We start from the raw sequence: 24,920 nt of genomic DNA, 5'->3' as shown, positions 1-24,920 counted from the left end.
CAGATTCTTCTCTCTCTTCTGGCACTACTCTGGTTCACCCACCATCAAAACATTCCTGGGAGTCCACTGCACTAGCCTATCTACCGGTCTCTAAGAATCCACGTTCATATTCCACGTCCAAACCTGATCTGTTTTGCTCCGGCAAAAATGCAGCTACTTTGTTAGTCATCATTCACATCAAGACCTTCTATTCAAAACCCCTATGGCTCCCAGAGTCCCCACAATGACAGTATAACTTCTCCTGAAAGGGGAGCCGCCGCCTCACGCTCTCTGAACAGAAGAGTCCTACCGCCTCTACCCCAGCACGCCCCTCGCCTGCAGTCCGCTCCCGCACGCCGGCGCAAACACACGGGGCTCCCGGCCACCGGCGCCTCCCGGTCCCGGACACCCAAGCCTAGGCCACAGGACGCGAACAAGCGCCCGGTGCTCAGGCCTTGAGGGTCTTGGAGGTGGGAAGGACGGCGAGGGCCCGGGGGACCAGCGTTTACCTGCGTCGGGACCCTGGGCGCGGCCGCCGCCGCCGCCGCCGCCGCCTCCATCAGACTCGGGGGCGGAGCAAGGCCCGGAGCGTCCCGGGTCTAGGTCGGGAACTCAAACACCGCAGTCCCAAGTCTAGACCCACGGCGGGGCCACGGTGGGCGTTGCCAGCGCCGAGCCTCCGACTAATCTCTGTGAAACGGGGACAACTCCTTCACCTCCGGCCTACCCAAGCATTCAAAAGCCTAGGGTTGGGTAGATCCTAGCAAAAAGCGACAGGTTCATTGCAAGGAGGATGCCGGAAGTACCGCCCAACAGCCTGTCGCACTCACGGAAACGCCCCTCTCCCGGGCTTTCATTGGACTGCGGCGCTTAGGCTTTTGGGTAATGTAGTTCTCTAGGAACCGTAGATCCAGGAAAGTTGCTCTGGGCTGACGTTCCTGGGAAAAGTAAGGGACCACCGCGAAGGGCGTGGTCAATGGTATCCCTATCCCTCAAGCATGTGGTGTGACTTCTCTCCTCGTCACCGGCGGCATCCAGATTCTGCGAAGTGTACTCTGTACCATCACAGAAATGTTTGTAGACATATTACTTCGTATATTCACCAAAGCTGCAAAAACAAATGGACACACACCACCACAAAGTCTCTCTCCGCCCACTCATATCTTGAAGCTAATAACTATTACTTTGCTGCTTTTTAAATAAACGTATAGAATTAAGCTTTAGAATCAGTTTTGCAAACTTCAGTTCTGGAGGGAAGAGACTCCAGACAGGGCCATGGAGTGGAAGAAAAAAAAAGGGATGTTTAATATCCATGAAGTTAGCGGACAAAATAACTCAGAAAACTTTACTCCTGGTTGTATATAATCAGTGATTGTATCAACCCAGCGAGGGACACTGTTTATTCCAGATAATATTTTTTTTTTCCAGATAATATTTCTTACTCCATATCCTAAGATACATAGAATTGCTTTTAAGACCTGAGATCTGGGATCCCTGGGTGGCGCAGCGGTTTGGCGCCTGCCTTTGGCCCTGGCGCGATCCTGGAGACCCGGGATCGAATCCCACGTCGGGCCCCCGGTGCATGGAGCCTCCTTCTCCCTCTGCCTATGTCTCTACCTCTCTCTCTCTCTGTGACTATCATAAATAAATAAAAAATTGAAAAAAAAAAAGATCTGAGATCTGTCTGAAAGAGCACAACCATTTGAATGTCACTTCCTCCCTGGACAGTGTCTGTCATTGTTGAATGTACCATTTCACGTGTTATTTTATTTATTTTTATTTTTTATTAAAGACTTATTTATTTGACAGAGAGAATGTAGAGAGGGAGAGCAAGAGAGCGAGAGAGCAAGAGCAGCAGACTCCATTCCAGGACCCAGAAATCATGACCCAAGCCAAAGACACACACTTAACCAACTGAGCCACCCAGGTGCCCCTCACATGTTACTTTAAGTAGGTTTCAGCACAGGGAGTTGAGATTATCACTGAAAAAAATTCTGAGTACATAAGTATGAAAAATGAAAAAAAATGAAGTTGAGCGCATAGCTGTATTGGAATCTTGACCACAATCAAAGCTTTGTCTACAGTTTTTTTTTTTTTTCCTGGAAACATGGAGCATTTGGAATGAGATAAAAGGGTATTTAGGAAAGATCAGAATGGTAAAAATCAATAGCAAAACTATGTTGTCATGGTAACTCATTCTCACATATACGTTCAATGAGCAACTACTAGGTTTTAGGCACTATCTTAATTGGATGAGGCACATCATGAGTAGGGTTGCCAGGAGTTCTAATACATGTCTTACCTTCAGTGATTTTTGTTCTGCATTCTTCATTGACAATGTCAGGATGCCCAAAGTGTTTTTATATTTTGCTTTTCAATAAAATACCAAAATTTAGCAGTTAGGTTTATTTTCTCACCACAGTAATTGACACTAAACTCATTTAAATGACACTAGTTGAAAATCATATCTCTACAAATAAAGATCAAGACAATCCCTGGAGCACCTGACTCGCTCAGTCAGTAGAGCATGTAAATCTTGATGTCAAGATCGTGAATTCAAGCCCCACATTGGGTTTAGAGCTTAGATACAATTCCTTATGATTTGTCCTGCAAGATAGGTTAAGGGAAGAGCAACAGATAGCATTTAGAATTTAAAATTCTTTTTTAAAAGGGCATCTGGGTGGCTCAGCAGTTGAGCATCTGCCTTTGGCTCAGGTCGTGATCCCAGGATGTTGGGAGCATGTCCCGCATCAGACTCCCTGCAGAGAGCCTGCTTTTCCCTCTGCCTAGGTCTCTGCCTCTTTCTCCCTCTCTCTGTGTATTTCATGAATAAATAAATAAAATCTTTGAAAAAATGAAGTTCTTTTTTTAAAAAGGTTTTATTGGGGATCCCTGGGTGGTGCAGCGGTTTGGCGCCTGCCTTTGGCCCAGGGCGCGATCCTGGAGACCCGGGATCGAGTCCCACGTCGGGCTCCCGGTGCATGGAGCCTGCTTCTCCCTCTGCCTATGTCTCTGTCTCTCTCTTTCTCTCTCTCTCTCTGTGACTATCATAAATAAATTTTTAAAAATTTTTAAAAAAAGGTTTTATTTATTTGAGAGAGAGAGAGTGAGCAAGCACACAAGAGGTGGGGAGGGGGGAGAGGGAGAAGCAGACTCCTCACTGAGCATGAAGCTCCACATGGGGTACAACCCCTGGAAATTCTTATTTTTCAAATTCAAGAAAGAAAAAGGCTGGGGCACCTGAGTGGCTCAGTCAGTTAAGTGTCTGTCTGGCTCAGGTCATGATCTCATGGGTACTGGGATGGAGTCCCATGTCTGGATCCCCGCTCAGCGGGAAGTCTGCTTTTCCCTCTCTCTGCCCCTCCCACCTTTCATGCTCTCTCACATGTGCTCTCTCTCTTATAAAATCTTTTTTTTTTTTTGAAAGATTTTATTCATGAGAGATGCAGAGAAAGAGGGAGGCAGAGACATAGGCAAAGAGAGAAGCAGGCTTCCTGCAGGAAGCCCAATGTGGGACTTGATCCCAGGACTCCAGGATCACACCTTGGGCTGAAGGCAGGCGCTCAACCACTGAGCCACCCAGGCATCCCAATAAAAAAATCTTTCTTTAAAAAACAAAGGAAAATGGGCAGCCCGGGTGGCTAAGCGGTTTAGCGCCACCTTTGGTCCAGGGTGATCCCGGAGACCAGGGATCAAGTCCCAAGTTGGGCTCCCTGCATGGAGCCCGCTTCTCCCTCTGCCTGTGTCTCTGCCTCTCTCTGTGTGTGCCTCTCATGAATAAATAATAAAATCTTTAAAAAAATAAAAATAAAAAACAAAGGACAAGACTATCCTTTTTTTTCAAGTTTTTTTATTTTATTTTTATTTATTTATGATAGTCACAGAGTGAGAGAGAGAGGCAGAGACATAGGCAGAGAGAGAAGCAGGCTCCATGCACCGGGAGCCCGACATGGGATTCGATCCCGGGTCTCCAGGATCGTGCCCTGGGCCAAAGGCAGGCGCTAAACCGCTGCACCACCCAGGGATCCCAAGACTATCCTTTTAACAACTACTCACAGCTCATTTGAGATAACTGTGCATCAATATATATGGCTCAGAAAATCAGCCCATTGGAGTCAGCCTTGTTCCGGTACTACACTTCTGAAAGCTAGACAATCAGTATCATTACTAAACATCTGAAAATCAATCAGTTATAAATCTTGGTCCAGGAAGACAGCCAACCAGGGACAGTCCCAGGCTCCTAACCAACAACCAATCAGCCAAGTGCCTCATTCCAGGGGCCATGTTTCTGACAGGAAGCTTCTGGACACCAGAGGTACTCCAGTGCCTGTGATAACAGAGACAAAATTCTGTCCGACTCTAAACACTCCCATTTCTGAAAGTCCAGTACGCACTAAATACCAAACTTCCTAATATCCTATATAAGACTAGCTCCATCATGGGGCACCTGGGTGGCTCAGTCAGTTGAGCATCTGACTTCAGCTCAGGTCATGATCTCGGCATGGGATTGAGCCTTGTGTCAGGCTCCCCACTCAGCGCAGAGTTGGCTTGTCCCTCTCCCTCTGCCCCCCACCTCCCAGCTCATGCACTGTCTCTTTCAAACAAATACATAAAATCTTAAAAAAAAAAAAAAAACCCAAAGCACTAGCCCCATCATTGTTAGTGGAGACTATGTCTTATAGATATAGCTTCCTGTTGCAGGCAAATAAGAAGTTTACCCTTTTTTGCAGTAGATATTTCCTATTGCTACCATAAAAAATTTCATGGCTTAAAACAATGGAGATTTGGGGATCCCTGGGTGGCTCAGCGGTCTGGCGCCTGCTTTTGGTCCAGGGCGTGATCCCGGAGACCCGAGATTGAGTCCCACGTCAGGCTCCCTGCATGGAGCCTGCTTCTCCCTCTGCCTGTGTTTCTGCCTCTGTGTGTGTGTGTCTCTCATGAATAAATAAACAAAAACAACAAAAAACAACACCTTTAAAAAAAAAAAACAAACAGAGATTTATTCTCTTGCAGTTTTGGAAGCCAGGAGTCTGATATGATTCTTATGAGGCTAAAGTCAAGGTGTGGTTCCTGAGGAGATTTCCTTTGCCTTTTCCAGCTTCTTGTGGCTGTCCATATTCCTTGCAGTAGAATAATCTGCCTTATCACATTGCCTTCTCCTCTTCTATAGTCAAATCTCCCTCTGTCCCCAATTTTGTGATTATGCTTAGAGCTCATCTAGGTTAATCCGTCCCAGATAATCATCCCATCCCAAAACTCTTATCTTAATCACGTCTGAAAAAAAAATCACATCTGCAAAATTTCTTTTGCCTTTTCAACTGACCACAGATATCAAGTTAAATTCACTATTAGTTGAAATTGTCTAAAACTTGCAAAGGCTCAAATTCTGTTTATTCTTAGGGCTACAGTTGTCCTAATAGTGGCTGTTAAATATATTGGCTGTGCAATGGGAAACCCAACTGGTCAAATACTAATTTAGACTTCCACTTCAAAACACACAAAAATATTAATTATAGGTGGATAAGGCTTTTACGAGAATTGCAGCTCGTAAAAGACCATGGAAATGGAGCACTGGGTGGCTCAGTCAGTTAAGCATGGAACTCTTGATTTTGGCTTAGGTCATGATTTTAGGATCGTGAGATACAGCCCCACACCAGCCTCCAAACTGGGCCTGAAGCCTGCTTAAGATTCTCTCTGTTCTTCTCCCTCTCCACCATTTGCACTTTCTCTTTCTCTATAAAAAAGAAAAAGAAAAAGGTCATGGGAAAAAATTCCCTTTGTTAAATATACAGAGCAGATTTTGTCAAAGCAGATATAAAAAGCATCGTGATAGATGCCCCTGCTGAGGCCCGGATAGGGACGCGGTCGAGGGTGTTCGCCCCGCCCCCCGAGTCGGATGCCGGCTGCCTCGCCCAGGGCTCCAGCGCAGGTAAACGCTGGTTCCGCAGGCCCATCCTGCCCTCCGCCCAGATCCTCAAGGCCCGAGCGCGGGGCGCCTGCTCGCGTCCCTGCGGCCCTGGCCCGGTGTCCGGGACAGGGAAACGCCGGGGTACGGAACGGGCTGCAGGGGAGGGGCGGGCTGGTACAGAGTCTGTGGGGGGCCTGAGGCGAGAGGACTCTGACGTGGGGGTACAGGGAGGTGAGGCGGGGTCACGTAGGGACGGTGGCCCACGGTGCGGTAACTTCAGGTGAGGACTGTAGTAAATACCAGGGGGAGTTTTGGCCAAAGGAGGGACAGAATCTTCCTGAGGGTTTTAAAACTCCCCCGAGGGGATCCCTGGGTGGCGCAGCGGTTTGGCGCCTGCCTTTGGCCCAGGGCGCGATCCTGGAGACCCCGGATCGAATCCCATGTCGGGCTCCCGGTACATGGAGCCTGCTTCTCCCTCTGCCTGAGTCTCTGGCCTCTCTCTCTCTCTCTCTCTCTCTCTCTGTGACTATCATAAATAAAATAAAATAAATTAAAAAAAAAAAATAAAACTCCCCCGAGGAGTTCAAAGAAAAGAGCAGATGGGAGGAGGGTGATGAGTTCACTGAGGTCACTGCTGGTAAGAGGCAACAGTGAGCACCTAGGCCCAGGAGTGAGACAGCTAGCCTTTGGACCCCTGGTTCTGGGACTAGAGAAGAGTGCAAGGAAGCATGAGCTCCTCCAACACCACCCTGAACCTATTTCTCTAAAGCCCGTATATTTGCACAAGTTGCCATGACTGCAGAAGCTGTTATGGAATCCACAGATCATTGGAGGGCCCAACCTCCTACCCCCATTTTCTCTGGATTGTGGTGTTGGAGGACTCTTAGTGCTGTTCCTCCTCCAGTCTTTAAGTTGGAACCCTGTTAAAATCCCAAGCCCTAAGGTATGTCGGTGTCCAGTTTATGTACAGATATGCTCATTACTGGCAACCAGTATAAATGGGTGTGTAGGGTTCTTCCAGGAACTGGATCCAAGATTTCCAAATGCTTACAGGTAAAAGTAAGTTGGTGGTCAAGAAACCACAGGTTTCCTCTCTTTTAAATATGATCAAGAAGCAGAGGACAATAGGATAAAAATGATTGGAAAAGATGTTTATCTGTCTCCGGGTGGTGGGAGGTTTGGATCAGAGGGAGAGGCCATTTTATGAAGGTCTTAACAGGTTGTTGAGTGGAGAACACACTGGGGTTGAGAGAGGAAAGGAGGATCAGAGTAGAGGCTATTGTCATAGTCCAAGGGATGGTTAATGGATGAGAGTGGTGGTTTAGGAAAAGGGGTTGGATTCTGGCCATAAAGAGAGGATGTGTTGGGGAGAGGATAGTATGGCAGATGACCAAGGCTTCCAAGTGAAAAATGGACATGGGAGGCCTAGGATTGAGGCAAGAGGACCATCAGGTTGGAGCTGGTGCTCATTTACCGCTCTGTGGACTCTCTAGTAGGATTTTTTTTTAAAGATGTTATTTATTCATGAGACAGAGAGAAAAAGGGGGGGGGGGGCAGAGACAAGGGAGAAGGAGGCTTCATGCAGGGAGCCCAATGCGGGACCTGATCCCAGGACCACAGGATCATGCCCTGGGCCAAATGCAGGTGCTAAACCTCTGAGGATCCCCTCTAATAGGATTTTTTTTGCGACTTTGGTGTGCTCTTTCATGTTTCATTCAACCTAGAGGATGAGATTGGGGGCAAATGTTGTCATCTATTAGAGTTGGTAGGCCTCAAATGGGCCAACTTGAATGAGGGTCAAGTAGAGGAAGAGGAAGGTCGATTGGTAAGGGAGCAGCAAGTGCATATAGAAGTGGAAGAAGGCCATAGGTATCTGGAAGCAATACATGATTCTTCTTGCCAACACTGAGGCAAGAAATGGAGCCACGCAGGGAGGCCTGCAATGAAGACTTTGACACTTGGTGCCACTAACGAGCCATGGGAAATCTAGGTTACAACTGGATCCTGTATGAATTTGCCAAGCATACTCTGGGTGAGGTTTGCTCAATGTGGTATAAGGCCTGAAATTAAGTCTCAGTATTATATGTTGCCTTAACACGTATTGAAACCAGGACAACCTCAAATGGCCTAAGCACCAGTTCCCCACTTCACTCTGCTCCTGCAGATAAGGTCTTCAAAAAAAAAATTTTTTTAAAGTAGAGTCCAAGCCCAGCATGGAGCCCAGCGTGGCACTTGAACTCATGATCATGAGATCAAGACCTGAACTGAGATCAAGAGTCGGACACTCTCCCAGATGCCCCTCAGATAAGATCTTTTGACTGTACCCTTTTAATAAAAAGGACCAGGAATAGTTCCTGCTTATCTCTTTGCAGTGGGTTTCACTTCCTTGTCTGCTCTTTGTTGTTATTCAGAAAAGGGAATTGTATCCTCCTGTAGGAACCAGGGGCACCTACCCTCTTGATACTATAAAACTTGATCCCACAGCTGCTGGTTGTTCAGTGTTTCACATAGTGTAACCCCATGTAGCCCTATGTGGTATGTGATGGTCTACTATCCCAGGCTGTGAAAATGTATGGTTAATAAGATGCTGCTAATCTTTGTCCAATATTCGTGTGCATCTGTACAATTCCCGCAACTCTGAGTAGGAATCCCACCTTCACCAGCGAAGTGAAAAGGAGGTGATCAAAATACTTTAATATGTGTGGAGGCCAGGGAGATTCTTAAATAGGAGGACAGGGAGATGATGGTGGATATGGGCAGAGGTGTGGTACAGGAGATGTGAGGGATGTGCAGTCTAGAGTGACATATATATGGAGAGGCAGTATGTCTGAGGACCCCAGGGTCCTGGTATTGGGGCTTACATGATCTTATCCATACCAGGGAAATTGGCAGGCGGTGTTGAATGTCTCTATGCCAGGTTCACAGTTTAGATATCTATTTGTCCACCTGCTTATTGCTGATGGCTGGGCCTAGTAATTAATGGCCCCCATAAGAGACAATAGCACCAATAGCACCAGAGGTGTAGTTTCCACTCTGAGTTGGGGAACTGGAAGAAGGATGGACATAGGATAGACAAATGTGAGAATGGACTACAGGTCTTCAGGAAAATGGCTATTTGTGGTTTCATTTCTCCCAATCATGGCAGGTCTGTGTGATCTTTGAGGGTGTGGTTTGTACTTCTTCTAGGAAGAATAGGGTCTCCTTGCTGAAGCTCAGAGACACCTGTACCATGGTATGATGCTGGAGAATTTGCCACTTGTGGTCTCACTGGGTGGGGCCCTAAAATGTACCCCTGTGCCACAAGCTAGTCTCTGCCCTTCCCCTTTATCCATTGGCATGTCAGCCCTTTTCACATTAGCACCTTGGGCACTGCTTCCTTCCCCAGTTCCCTGAATACGTGCTGTGGTTGGTAAGGCTGGGGTCTGAACACTGTCCTCTCCTTCCTTGAGTAGGCCTGACACCTGTTACTCCTAGCTGGAAAGGATAGATCCAGAATCAGAAGACGTGCACTTGTGGATTCCATCTTGTTTGCCTTCTCCATCACCAGGTGAATTTTCCAGGCCCAGGCCACCCAAGGTTCTACTTCATTCCTCTCACTAATATTTCTTCATTCTTCCTTGTACCAGAAATTGCCATCACTGACTTGGTATTTATGTGGACCATGGGTTATTCTTGTAATATTTAGTTTCCCTTCCCATGGTCTATCATGTGCTGAGTTATATTTGAACAGTCAGAGCTGTATCTGTCCTGTCTTTACCTTAGTATTTGAATCATCCAGGTTCTGTGTAGTTGCTTATCAAGGTGTGTGGGAGAGGTTCACAGGATGGAAAGGAATCCAGCTGAAGCAAGACAAACTCAAACGTAGCCTTGTGATAAGCCGCAGCAGCTGGGGGAGGTCATGACCCTAGGGCTGAGTGCAAATTATACCAGAGATCCATTTGCTTGTCTTTTGGTGCCACAGTGGCACCCACACCTCATTTTTGCCTTTCTTTACCCATTTTTCACACTTATCCACCTTGTCAACTCTACTACTTGTCACTTCTGCTCTTACTTTAGCTCAAGGATAATCCTCACCTCTCTCAACTCTACATCTCAAAGCTTTCTCATACTGCAGTGTTGGATGCTTTTTCCATCTGCAGTGTTGTATGACATTGGCCTATACATTTGTGTCATGAAGTATGCACATTCTCAATCTCTGAACAACAGCAACTCTTGCCGTTAGATTTTCAAGGGCTGGACATAACATTCTATCTAGCACTCATGTGTCACCAATTGCTGCTGAAAGCCCGAAAGTTGTTTGCGGAGGAATGAGGTGTATATCCTGCTTGTGATCTTTGTGTCACATCTCATGATTTTGCCATTCATCTTGTGAGGACTGCCCCATTCTCTCAACATCAATTGGCCAGTACTGCTAAGCACCCTCATCCTCAACCTGAACCCAATCACTCTGTCCTACAGATAATCCCATGCACTCAGCCTTGGGTTTGTCAGACATCTGTAATAGCACTGTTTCCCTACACAAAGTCAATATGTAATTCACCAGCATTTCTCTGCTTTCAGGTTGTTGGTATGGAGCAGAGGATAAGGAAGCACTTTCTGAGCAGCATATTTCAGTTTAAGAGGATCACAGATCAGGATTATCAAGGCAGGTCTATCTTCCCAGAAGGCCAACCCCCATGAAATGCTTGATCTTGAGTGACATTTTTCATTTGGCTGAGTACCAGGGAACACATCACAGGCAGAAATCACGCATGTATGGGACATTTGAGAAACTATTTTCAGAGCAAACCTTTATCCATACTAAAAGCAGAACACTGGAGAGAAACTACTGAGAAGCGATGTATTTGTAAACAACTGCAAATTCTGTCAGGGAAGCCCTTTACCCTTGGGGAGGTTGAGAGGTCTTCCTGTACAACTCAGGATTTCGTCATCAACAGGCCACACACACCAGGGAGAAGTCAAATAGTGGAATGAAGTGTGAGGATACCTTTCAAATACACATTTGTTCAGTGCCAGACCATCCTCCCTGGAGAAAGATGTTTTACGTGCAGTGAATGTGGGAAATCCTTTAGCCAAAGCTCCCACCTCATTAAACATCAGAGAATTCACACTGGAGAAAGGCCTTATAAGTGCAGTGAATATGGGAAATCTTGTAGCCAAAACTCTAATCTCATTCAAATCAGATAACTCACACTGAAGTAAGGCCTTATGAGTGCACTCAATACGGGAAATCTTTTCACCAAAGCTCTGCACTACTTCAATGTAAGAGAGTTCACACTGCAGAAAGGCTTTATGAATGTAGTAAATGTGGGAAATCCATGATACATGCCAACCTCATTACAAAACAGGGAGTTCACACTGGAGAAAGGCCTTATGAATGCAGTGAACATGGGAAATAATTAAGAAAAGCTCTTCATTCCTTTACCATCAGAGAGTACACACTGGAAAAAGGCCTTATGAATGCAGTGAATGTGGGAAATCATTTCGTCAAAATTTTTGTGCTCCTTCAACATCAGAGAACTCACACTGGAGAAAAGCCTTATCAGTACAGTGAATGTGAGAAATCATTTTGATATATGTCTAACCTCATTATACATTAGAGTTCACACTGGAGAAAAGCCTTATGAGTGTCCCCACACAATGTGGGAAATCCTTTAGCCAAACCTCTACCCTCACTACACATCAGAAAATTCACACTGGAAAATGACTTTATAATTTTAGGAATGTGTGCAGTTCTAGAACTACAGCTTCAGGCTCTTAAAATACCAAAATGCTTACTTTGAAGAAAAGCTTTGTGTGTGCAGCGTACATGGGAAATCCCCTACAAAAAACTCCAGGCTCATGACACACAGAAAAGTTCATACTGCATCAAGGTCTTATGAAGCAATGAATGTGAGAACGCCAGAACTCCAAAGCCTTCACTCTTTGAATACAAATTTCACATGGGTAGAAACATCTCTCATGTGTAGGGATGTACAATGTCCCTGTTCCATACGTTGGAGCTTAGGGAGATCCCTAATGATGTTGTAGTCTGTCTGAACTGAACCACATCCAAACATATACAAATTCCAAGTACACTGGAGTTGCATTGCACTTTCTAACCTGCTCATGGCCTGTCCAGATTTATGCCATGGGAGGTTTCTGCAGAAGAAGCCACTTAACCTCTACTACCTAGCAGGTGCCTGTAGTCTCCATCGTTCATCCAGTGCAGTGAGTTCAGGGCAACTTGGGTGTACTCAGGAGAAACTTGCCTCCCTATACTCTGGTTTGTATAATAGAGGCCTTATTGGTTATGCCACCTTTAATTTTGGGGTACTGTTCACGCTATGGGATGATCTGAAAAACAGCTGGGTTCTACAAACCTAAAGGAACGGCACTTTTGTTGGGATACCAAACCTTGTGTGCCTCAGAGGTTGACAGTATCACAGCGGAGAGTAGTTCTCCACTTTTGCCCTTGTTTGCATTGCTGCCCAGAGCTTCCAGTGACTACAGGCTTTCTGGTCCTATTTTGTAGTTTAAATGCCGTAATAGTTTCTGGGTTTCAAGGTCAACCTGAGAAGGAAGCAATTCTCATGATACCTTTGGTGCTTCTGAGAGCACCATGAAATTCTTATTCACAAGGGATCTTGCCTTGTGGTGAGGAAAACCTCCTAGGTCCTGCAATGGAGCTATGGGCCCTCATGTCCAAAATTCTGTAGGGTAGCATCACTGGTTGTAAAAATGTAGGGTAAATTATAATTGCTACAGAAGCACTAGATTAGGGGCACCTAGCTGGCTCAGTCACAAAAGCGTGTGACTCTTGATCTCAGTGTCATGAGTTTGAGACCCACACTGAATGTGGAGATTACCAAAGAAACAAAACAATAAGAATTAAACACTAGATTAACAGCAGGAGGCAGGGACTACTAACCAATTGCTCAGAATGTGCCTCTTTAAAGAGATATCCACACCAATCACTGTGGCTGTGAAGTGTTAATAGATACAGAAATTCTTAGACCTGAACTATGAATCATACAGCATTAGATACAATGAAATAAAATAACCTGAAAGTTTTGTGGATTCTTGTAGCCTCTGTGAACTGTCCTCAAGGTCATTTCTGTGAAGAGAAAAAATGAGGACACAGAGAAGGGATATATCTTCTTCAAGTTATGGTAACTTTATGACCCAGCCAGCATTCCTATTGAATCTGGTGGAAAGTCTTCACTGTTCACTTAATTTTTGACCACTGAGGCAAGGAGCCTTTGCAGAGCATAAGAAAAGAGATGGTAAAATCAATGTAGGGTATTTCCTAAAAATAGGAAATTAAAAAATTTTACATTGAATTATATTTTTAAAATTTAGTAAGGTATAAATGGTAAATATATATATATTTAACATACAATTTGATAAGTTTTGACATTTATGTAAATACTTAATCCATCATCATGTTTGCTTGTTATTTATTTTTGAGAAAAAGAAAGCAAAGGCAGGGGAAGGGAAAGAATTTTTTTTTAAAGATTTTATTTATTTATTCATGAGAGACACAGAGAGAAAGAGAGAGGCAGAGACACAGGCGGAGGGAGAAACAGGCTCCATGCAGGAAGCCTGAGGCAGGACTTGATCCCAGGTCTCCAGGATCATGCCCTGGGCTGAAGGCGGCGCTAAACCGCTGAGCCACCCAGGGTGCCAGAAGGGAAAGAATTTTAAGCAGGGGTCACACTCATTGTGGAGCCCAGTGCACGGCTCAATCTCAGAACCCTAAGATCATGATCTGAGCCCAAATCCAAGGGCAGACTCTTAACTGACTGAGCCACCCAGGTACCTCCAACATTGTGTTTATAATGAACTTATCTATCACTCCCATGTTTACCTCACATCCTTTAATGATAGCACTGTGCCCTGTAGCTAAATACTGATTTATCTTTCATTACTTTAGTTTGCATTGTCTGGAACTTAATATAATTAAATTCATTAAGTATTTACTTTCTCCCCTTGGGTGCCTTCAGCGGCATACTTTTTGGGATTCATCAATGAAGCTTATATTAGTAGTTCATTCTTTTCATATTGCTGAGTATTCATATTTTGTAGATGTACAACTATTTGTTTACTCATTCATCTGTATGAATATGGGTTATTTCCAGTTTTTCACTGTTGCAAGTAAAAAGATTTAAATCAATTTTTCATATGGATATATTTCATTTCCCTCTGCTACTACTTTGGAGTGAAATGTCTGAGATTAATGGATATAGAATTTCAAAAAAAAAAAAAAAAAGGATATAGAATTTTAACGAACTATGATCTAAAATAAAATAGTTGTTTCTTTTGTATTCCTAACAGCAGTATTTGGGACCTCCAATTCTGCCATATCTTTGGCAGTGAGTGGGTATAATCTTTTTAAACCTTTAACCCTTTTAAAAAAAACCCTTCCAGGGATCCCTGGGTGGCGCCAGTGGTTTGGCGCCTGCCTTTGGCCCAGGGGCACGATCCTGGAGACCCAGGATCGAATCCCACGTTGGGCTCCCGGTGCATGGAGCCTGCTTCTCCCTCTGCTTGTGTCTCTGCCTCTCTCTCTCTCTCTCTGTGTGACTATCATAAATAAATAAAAATTAAAAAAAAAAAGTTTAAAAACCCTTCCAATAATTGTACAGCAGTATCTCACTGTGATCTTAAATTGCATTTCTGTTGACTATTTTTTCATTTATTTGCCAGCTGTATGTCTTTTTTTGGTAAAAATGTCTTTTCAAACTTTTGCCAAGTTTTTAAGATGAATTTGCTTTGACAAATAAGATAATGAAACAACAAAGACTTATTCAGAGCTTTATTCATTCTTTAGTGATGTGGCTTTTTTGTAGTAAGAAATAATCATTTTTGAATAGCAATATCTTATTTGACAAATAAGATAATGAAACAACAAAGACTTATTCAGAGCTTTATTCATTCTTTAGTGATGTGGCTTTTTAGTAGTAAGAAATAATCATTTTTGAATAGCAAAGGAATATTTCCTAAATTTTCTTGTGCAGTGGCCACATACAGCATATATAGTTTAACCTGCATTAATGTATTCTCCATCACTTAAGTCTAGATATCTAACAATAAAATAAAAAAATAAATAAATAAAATAAAATAAATCAAGCCATGATTTGTAGTGTTTGCAATTTCCCCAGTATACATATTCCCACCATGGCCAACTTAAAACTGCCAGTGTGATATCACTGAACATCAAGCTCAGAGTTGCCAGTACTACACCAATATATTTTATTTCCACCATAGCAATTCAGTAGCCACAAATAACCTCAAGAACATAGAAAAAAAATATAGTGGAGACTAGAAAGGTAGAAGTTTTTATATATTTTTAAGCAGCTTCATTTCAGTACAACTGAATAAAATAAGCTGGACATATTGCAAACATATATTCTCATGTTTGCTACATGCTTACACCTGAAACAAAAAGTTTCCTACTATGCCACTCTTTTTTCCCGTTATCCTTTTTAACTTCTTTTTTTTTTTTTTTAAGATTTATTTTATTTATTTATTTATTTACGATAGACATAGAGAGAGAGAGAGGCAGAGACATAGGAGGAGGGAGAAGCAGGCTCCATGCCGGGAGCCTGACATGGTACTCTATCCCGGGACTCCAGGATCGCGCCCTGGGCCAAAGGCAGGTGCTAAACCGCTGAGCCACCCAGGGATCCCCTTTAACTTCTTTTCAACATATAAAATTAATGATACAATAACATGTCTTTTGTTATGGCTATTTTTCAGTCTATAGACAAATGGAAAAGACTTTGTCATGAAGCCAGATGTACCCTTCTCCAATCTTCCACCATTACTTATCACTTCATGGCCACTCTTCTTTCACCTATACACATGTAGACTAGTGAGTATACTTTTTATCTTTGCTAAGTTAAGCTCTACGCCCTTTGTGGGCTTGCACTCATGACCCCAAGGTTATTAGTTGCATGCTCTACCAACTGAGCCAGCCCGGTGCCCCTAGTGGGTGTAGTTTTATTTTTTTTTAAATATCTTATTTATTTATTCATGAGAGACACAGAGAGAGAGGCAGAGACACAGGTAGAGGGAGAAGCAGGCTCCCTGCTGGGAGCCCGATGTGGGGCTCAATCCCAGGATCCCAGGATCATGACCTAAGCTAAAGGTAGAGGCTCAACCACTGAGCCACACAGGTGCCCCTACTTTTACATTTTTAATCTCAGACATACCATTTCATTCAGTCTCTCTTCAGGCTGGATATTTATTTATTTACTTATTTTAAAGATTTATTCATTTATGATAGACAGAGAGAGAGAGAGAGAGAGAGAGAGGCAGAGACATAGGAGGAGGGAGAAGCAGGCTCCATACCAGGAGCCCGACATGGGACTTGATCCCGGGACTCCAGGATCGCGCCCTGGGCCAAAGGCAGGCGCCAAACCTCTGAGCCACCCTGGGATCCCCAGGCTGGATTTTTAAAATTTGAGGGCCTCTTCATAACCCAAGTAACTATCATACAAAATAAAAACACTTTAAAGTATGGCAAATACATTATCAAAGCTCAGTATTCTCAAAATGTGCCCTCAGCAAGTACAACTTTCTTCTATCCATCCAGTCCTCATGCCAGGCCAGTCCCAATGACACCCCCCCACCCCCGCCAGGACTAATGATTCTCACAGATGACCACATTTGCTCCTCATCACATACCAGGCTGAACGAAAACACCCCAGGCTCCACCAGAGTCAAAACAAACTCTTGGGGATCCCTGGGTGGCTCAGCGGTTCGGCACCTGCCTTTGGCCCAGGGTATGATCCTGGAGTGCGGGATCGAGTCCCGGGTCAGGCTCCCAGCATGGAGCCTGCTTCTTCCTCTGCCTGTGTCTCTGCCTCTCTCTCTATGTCTATCATAAATGAAATGAAATGAAATAAAATAAAATAAAAAAATAAAAAATAACTCTTGGTGAATCCATAAGGATGGTAAATAAGAACCTGTTCCAGTCTGAGCATAATTTTTTTTAGATTTATTTATTTATTTATTTATTCATGACAGACATAGAGAGAGAGGCAAAGGCAGGCACTAAACCGCTGAGCCACACAGGGGTACCCAGTCTGAATATAATTTGCCTCAATTACTGTTTGCCTCTGGATCCATCTCTTGTCCACTTTTCCCTTGGAAGCTTTGACCACCTGCCAGACTATCTTGTCTGATACACTCTACCTTCCTGGTCACTTATCTCCCCTCCCCTGTAGATACGAAACCTGACACCATCACCCTGGTATGCAAGCAAAAGACCCAGTTCTTGGACCCCTAGTCTCCCCTGCCTTGCCACCATAACCTGAATTTTGCCTCTTTTATTTATTTATTTTTTAATTTTGCCTCTTTTAAATGTGACCAGAGCTTACTCAACTTGTTCTTCACAATATCTACTACATTTTAAATATATCCAATCTGAATTCCTTCCCAGATTTCTCAACTGTGTGTCCAGGTGCCCATTTTAGGGCTCCATTTCCTGGTCTCTGAGATACCTTAGACTCTTAACATGGTCAAAACAAAGCTACCAAGTAGCTCATCTCAAATGATGCAACTTTCATCCCTATAGTTGCTAAAATCAAACACCCTAAGGTCATCACTCATTAGTTTAATTCACTCATCCTCCACATTACAAAATTGACTTACCCTTTACAACAGGCATCCAGATTCCAACCACAACTTCTAAGTTACAGGTCTGTCCATTAATTCTCACCTGGGCTATCATTAGTAGCCTTCATTCTGATCTTCCTTCCTACTCTCTCAAGTCCAGACTGTTCACTCTGCATCCAAATGAAGTCTGTTAAGATCTCAATATCACTTACTCATTCTGATCACTTTTACCTCTAAGCATATGCACATCCTGGTAGTGGCTCCTAGGTTAACTTTCCACATCTGTTCACATCAGTTCCCAGTAATGGGAATACCCATATATACAGCCTGCAGTGGACTTAGGAGTCTGGGCCTACGGCTTCTCTAGTGTCCCAGACACAAAGTCTGGAGAAATAGCACTGAGAGTCCAACATCACAATCCAGACAACATGGGAATAGGGGGCTAGGACCCTCAAGGTCCTGGGACGCCGTCCACTGATCTGTGTGGGTTCCAAAAGAGCTTCTGTAGTCATGGGAACCTGTGCGAAGAGGCAGGTCTCAGAGAAATGGGTCCATGCCTCTGTGTTCCCTTTCCTAGACCCGGAGCCAGGTGACCTAAGGCTAGCTGTCTCACTTCTAGGCCTCTTACCAGCAGTGACCTCAGTGAACTCATCACCCTCCTCCAATCTGCTTTCGTTGAATTCCTGGGGGAGTTTTGAAACCCTCAGGGAGATCCTGCTCCTTCTTTGGCCAAAACTCCCCCTGGCATTTACTAGTCTTCACCTGAAGTTACCGCACCGCGGGCCACCAGTCCGGCGCGACCCCGCCTCACGTTACCAGTTCCCCAACGTCAAAGTCCTCCCGCTTCAGGAACCCCCCGCAGCCTTGCCCCAGCCCGCCCCACCCCTGCAACCCGCTCCCGCAGGCCAGCGCGCCGGCGCCTCCCCGTCCCGGACACGGGTCGGGGCCGCAGGGACACGAGCAGACGCCCCGCGCTCGGGCCTTGAGGGTCTGGGTGGGGTAAGGGCGGGGAGGGCCCGGGGGACGAGTGTTTACCTGCATCCGGGCCCTGAGCGCGGCCGCCGCCATGAGACTCTGTGGACAGAGCGGACACCCGGACCCAGGTGTGTGCGGCGTGGACAGCGCGTCCCCTCGCGTCTTCTCGGTTAGTCACCTCAGTGCCCAGCCCGCGCTCTATAGGGCCTCACCATGAACGCCCACTCCCAGCGCAGTCAAAACGACTCCCAAGTGCAGAACACAGGAAGTTCCGCCTCTACGATCTGTGCCTCCCACGGAACCACTTATTTTCTAAGACTGTATTGGTCACCCGCACTTGCCGCTTCACGCTGAGCATTCTGGGTAATCTAGTTGCCTGGATCCATAGGTCCTGGAGTGAGTCGTTTCTTAACTGAATTCTGATCCAGGGGAGGAAGTTATCAGGAGTTTGGAGAGGCTGACTACTGGTCCAATAGCAGAGGAGTGGCTTCGTACCTTACTAAAGGGGCTCTATCATATTTCTAGGGAGTACTGTCTACAACTAACCAACCAAGTGTTTGGAGACATGTTTTTTTTTTTTTTTTTTTTAAGATTTTATTTATTCGTAAGAGAAACAGAGAGAGAGAGAGAGAGAGGCAGAGACAAAGGCAGAGGGAGAAGCCGACTCCACGCAGGGAACCCGACGTGGGACTTGATCCCGGGTCTCCAGGATCACGCCCTGGGCTGAAGGAGGCGCTAAACCGCTGAGCCACCCTGGCTGCCCGGAGACTTGATTTCTGATTCCCAGAAGCTCAGCAAGTTCCTAATGGCTAAAAATATTTCTACATGCTCTAAAAGGTCACAAATCCAAATGCATATATTATTCCATAGCGTCATTCAGAAACAAAATGTGTTCACTGGAAACTGAATCTAATGTTATAGTAATCTAACTGCAGCAAAGCGATATCACTTATGCAAAGCCCATGTCTGCAAACCAAAATATAACTAAGTTTGTTTAACTTTCCCAGACAGGGAAGGCTTAGGTCAACCGATTAGCACTTGCCTGTCCTGCACAAGTTACTTGGCCCCTCACCATGGCTTTTCTTTGCTCCATTTAAGGAATGTAACCTTGCCTTATCAGTGCAGAGATGTTGGGATGCACAGCTATTGGTCAAGAAAGAATTCTTGAACATCTTCAGTGCAAAAAAGTGGTTTTATTAAAGTACAGGGACCGGACCCAAGGGCAGAAGGAGCTGAACTAGGGTTATGAGGGGTAGCCGATTATATACTTTCAGGTTGGGAGGGTGTTATGGATAGCACAAACCTCCAAGATATCTTGGAAACAAGGTTTCTAGGACCCTGAGGGGCTGGCTATTGTTAGGAAAGGTCATTTATTATGGTTTGGTAAAAACAAATCATGAGACCCTTCAGATGTATGTCACTGGGCCATATGTTTGGAGTATGGCTGCTAACATACATCTTGGAGGGTAAGGAAAAAGGAAGTTTCCAAAGGAATGTCTATTTTTTAAAGTAGACTCTCAGGATCCTAGAGAGTCAGGTTAAGATTGCCTTTTGCTCTTAGCAAAGAGTCATTATCAAGGCAGCTGAACTCCCCAAAGGTCATCTGCCTGTTTCAAGGAACTTGGTACTGGGCTGTATGTGGTAAGTAAATCTAATTTTTCTTCTGCCATTGTTTCCTATATCAATCACCAAATGCCTGGTATGATCTGTCTGTTCCTGTTCCCTTTTGCGTATACAAATTGTTAATTTTTTACAGCTCTCAGAGCTCTTTACTATCTGCTAGATTGGTTGTTGCCCAACTCATGAATTGCCAAGTAAAGGCAATAATTTACTAGTGTCGGGACAAGGATAGAGGAGGGATGCTGGGCCACCCGGAAGCAGAAGTACAAAACTGGACTTCTGGGATGCCTGTGTGGCTCAGCAGTTGAGCGGCTGCCTTTGGCTCAGGGCGTGATCCCGGGGCCTGGAATAAAGTCCCACATTGGGACTCCATTGCAAGGAGCCTGCTTCTCCCTCTCTCTACCTATGCCCCTCTCTCTGTGTGTTTCTCATGAATAAATAAATCTTTTTTTAAAAAACTGGATTTCTGCAGTTCCCACAGGAAACATCTCTCCTGCCTTTAGAGTTAATCACATATGATTCATTGAGCAACACTTGTATCTGTTGAATATCTCACTTTATCTTCTTTTTTATTATCATTATTAAATAAATTCTACTTCCCAAATACAATACTCAAACAAACACATGACCTCAAGATAAAGACTCACAGACTCTACTGACTAAACCTGCCAGGCACCCCATCTCACTTTATATTCTGATATGTGTTTAATTCCTTTAGGAATCTGGTATGTGTCAAAAATGCCATGCTGTTTGGTACAGAGCAATGGTTGCAGTTTTCAAAGATGGAAGACATATGCAAAGTTTGCTCCAAACACTAAGATATTGGGAATATCTTAAATCCATGATTTCATTTCTTTGCTAGGAAATTATTATCATTTCTCTTGTGACTGCAGTGACTGATATCCATGGGAATTGATATTAACTCAGAAAAAAGTCATAAAATGCAAATTACAAAGACCTAATATATCTATGGATGATTCAAAAGTAGTGGCAGAAACTGCTTGGATGAAACAACATGGATAGTGATAAAAGGTAAGACCTCAGAGAAGTTCTGGCAAAAATGTCTGAGAACAGACAGAATTAAATGAGCACAGGACTAAAATGGTCATTCTGAAGGTTTCATCTCCAAAATGTCAACTTTTTTCATTCTTGAGAATGTTATGCAATACCAGCGTGTAGGGAGAGCTAAGAAGAACATTTAGAGCAGCCAGACTTACTTAAAAAAATAAACAGAAGCTGAGGTTTGGGTGATAATGATATGTCAATGTCAGTTCATTAATTGTAACAATGTGGAATTCTCGGGGATCCCTGGGTGGCTCAGCAGTTTAGGGCCTGCCTTTGGCCCAGGGCGCGATCCTGGAGTCCCAGGATCGAGTCCCGCATCAGGCTCCCGGCATGGAGCCTGCTTCTCCCTCTTCCTGTGTCTCTGCCTCTCTCTCTCTCTCTCTCTCTCTCTCTCTGTCTATCAAAAAATAAATAAATAGATAAATAAACCTTAAAAAAAAAACAATGTGGAATTCTCATGGTGAATATTGACAATGGGGGAGACTATTCATGTGTAGATGAAGGGGTATAGGGGGAAATCTCAGCATATTCTGCTCAATTTTGTGTGAATCTAAACTGCAAAAAAAAAGTATCTAAAAATGCAGAGGAATTTAAACATATATATATATTTTTATAAACAAAGTAGGAAATAAGTGATCATGGTGAAGCTACAATTATCTGAATTAATATTGTAATTGCTTTGACATTTCACAAATGTAAACGTTTTACTTAATCATAAAACAGTATTTAATTCAAAACATTAAAACAAAAGCAGTATTTTAAAAAAGATTTCCTACGAGTCAATATTTTTAAAAACATTTCCTATGAAGAGAGATTATATTTAAAAATACAAACTATTGACTCTACATCACTAGTTGATTATAACTTAAAGAAAAAAATACCTGAAAATATTCTAACTGTTTTCCATTATATTTCTAGGAAACTAATGGCATTGTTATTTTCAAATATCAGTGCTATTAAGAACCAAAGTTTTCATCATGTGAAAAAAAAGTGAATATAAGATCAATTCATTAAAACCAAGTTATCCGGGCAGCCCCGGAGGCCTAGCGGTTTAGCGCTGCCTTCTGCCTGGAGCGTGATCCTGGGGGCCGGGGATCTAATCCCATGTCAGGCTCCCTGCATGGGGCCTGCTTCTCCCACTGCCTGTGTCTCTGCCTCTCTCTCTTTTTCTCTGTGCCTCTCATGAATAAATAAAGTAAAATCTTTAAAACAATAAGTAAATAAAACCAGGTAATCCTAAATCCATTTAGAAAAGTCATGATTATGGGGATTCCTGGGTGGCTCAGTGGTTCTGCGCCTGACTTCCGCCCAGGGTGTGATCCGGAATCTCAGGATCGAGTCCCGCACTGGGCTCCCTGGATGGAGCCTGCTTCCCATCTGCCTCTCTCTCTCTCTCTCTGCTTATCATCAATAAATAAATATTATTTTTTAAAAGTCATGATTACTATTCATAATGAGATTAATTGAAATGAGAACGCTCTTTGTTTTTTGAAACAGTTCTTGTTTACATTAAATCAATTTTTAAAAAGTAAAACACATTAAATTTGGGGGAAGAAGAATGACTCTTAATGAATCAAAAATTTAACCATGGAAGTGAAAATCAGGTGTATGGAATTACATCCTAATAGCACGGGTCATTTTGCATCACACGATCATAAATCAGATTCATTTAAACAGGGTTTGAAGAGAATGAATTCAGCAGTTAAGATACATAGAAAAAGAGCATAAGGAAATTTCACAGTACATCTGAGACAAAATATTTCTGTAGAAATCTACCAATCAATAAGTGTGCTCTCAGCCTCAATTATACATCAGGTGAAAGAAAATATGCTGAACAATGTACATGTATGGACTAGTTAAAATAAGGAGAGAGGGGGAGGGAAAGAGAGAAGAAAAGACAGGAGAGAGTAAGTTCACTAGGATCTCTTATAATGACATTAATCCCATCATGAGGACTTTACACTCTCAACCTCATTTAACTCTGTTTCCCAAAGGTTCCATTTTCAAATACCATCACACTGGAGAATAGGGCTTCAACAGATGAATTTGGAGCGAGGAACATAATTCAGTCTATGACAATGATGAATGCAGAAACAAAGCTCAGGTTTTCCCTGCACCCTCCCCCACAGCTGGCTGTGTAAAACATCAAGAATAGTCATTGGACAGAATTATCACTACTATGGTGGGGTCTCAACTACCTGCTTATGCAGCCCACTTGTGTTCTCCAGATCTGATCCAGCTAAATCTTGGTTATAACCAGGATGTATACAGTATAATGTATCTTATATTATAATTCTATCTTATAATTGAATACAGCAAGGCTGTTCTGGATGTAGGGAAATTTGATGCCTCACATTTAACCATTCAGTTCTTTTTTTTTTTTAAGATTTTATTTATTTATTCATGAGAGACACAGAGATAGAGAGGCAGAGACACAGGCAGAGGGAGAAGCAGGCTCCATGCAGGGAACCCAACATGGGATTCGATCCCGGGTCTCCAGGATCACGCCCTGGGCTGAAGGCAGCGCTAAACCGCTGAGCCACCCGGGCTGCCCTCAACCATTCTGTTCTTATGGGCATAGTGACACAACAGGAGTTGTTTCAAATGATGTAGAAATCTGGACTTCAGATGGTATGGGCATCCTCCAGAGAGCCAGGGGCATTCATTGTGATTCTCTGGCTATGGGTTGCTAGGAACCAAACACTGGACATTTTCTCACCAGCACAATCTTCAATTCCAAGGAGTCTGTTCGATCATGTGTCCTGAATGGCAGGACTGCTTGCACACAACCGAGGCCATCTGAAGAGTCCTTTCCTACTGTAGGAAGAGAGAACTTCCTACTCTCAGTGCAGGCCATGGCCATCTTCCAAGCCTCTGGTTATATTAGTTCTATTTCTAATTGAGGAAAAGTTGACTCTTAAAGCCAAAGAAGGCTACAAGGCACGGTGCTTCCTTTCCCCCCACCAAAGGGATTCAAGAAACAAAAATGATGAAAATTAAATTGATTAAATTTAAAAAAAATAAAATTAAATTAATTAATTGATTAAACCAATTATTGGTGAGAATCTAGAAACTGAAATTCTCAAGCGCCACTGGGACTGTAGGACTGTAAAATTGTTTAGCCACCTTAAAAACACAGTTTGGTAGTTCCTTAACAATAGATACACTCACTGAGTCATTATACTCTCAGGTCTTAAGGAGATGAAACAAATTGCCATAAAAAGACTTAATATAAATGTCTGTGGCAACATTATCAGCCAAAATACAGAAATAACTACATGTTAATTAACAGATGAATGTAAAAACAGATTGTGTTCTATACATACAATAAAATATCACTCAGGGGAGGGGAGCCTGGGTAGCTCAGTGGATTGATCCTCTGACTCTTGATTTCCACTCAGGTCATGATCTCAGGGTCATGAGATTGAGCTCTACATTGAGCTCCACACTCAGTAATGAGTCTGCTTGTCCCTCTCCCTCAGCCCCACTCCCCCACCCCATTTCACCCCTCCAAACCCTCACCTCGTGCATGCTCGCTCTCTAGATGAAGTCTTTAAAAAAAAAAGATCTCTCCCTCTCCTCTATTCCTCCCCTGCCCTGACTTGCACTCTCTCTCTACAAAATAAACAAATAAATAAAATTTAGGAATATTACTTGGTAGAAGAAAAACACATAAAAACAAGCAAAAAAAAAAAAACCCGAAACTATTTATACATCATATGCATACAGAATATCTCAAGATAATTATGTGGCAGGAAAGAAACTGCAT

General features: G+C 43.6%; 1 protein-coding gene across 4 annotated transcripts in view; it reads right to left on the bottom strand.

Moving 5' to 3' along the window:
* LOC121484174 (zinc finger protein 671-like) overlaps window positions 1–20,470 on the bottom strand; it is a 41,597-nt gene extending 21,127 nt beyond the window's left edge. For 2 of the 4 annotated variants that reach the window (XM_041743030.1, XM_041743032.1), the window contains exon 1: window positions 18,527–20,470. In XM_041743030.1, the coding sequence (XP_041598964.1) occupies window positions 18,527–18,559 (33 nt within the window). In that variant the 5' untranslated portion in view covers window positions 18,560–20,470. Of the gene's footprint in view, window positions 1–488; window positions 1,349–18,526 lie in introns of those variants that run through there. The other 2 variants (XM_041743029.1, XM_041743031.1) reach the window with 1 other exon arrangement.
* Window positions 20,471–24,920: the final 4,450 nt, after the last annotated feature.

Source organism: Vulpes lagopus, chromosome 2, assembly GCF_018345385.1.
Source record: "Vulpes lagopus strain Blue_001 chromosome 2, ASM1834538v1, whole genome shotgun sequence".
NCBI classification, from domain to species: domain Eukaryota; kingdom Metazoa; phylum Chordata; class Mammalia; order Carnivora; family Canidae; genus Vulpes; species Vulpes lagopus.
Note: the sequence above shows the minus strand (reverse complement) of the source record. Positions and strands in the feature narration are given on the sequence as shown.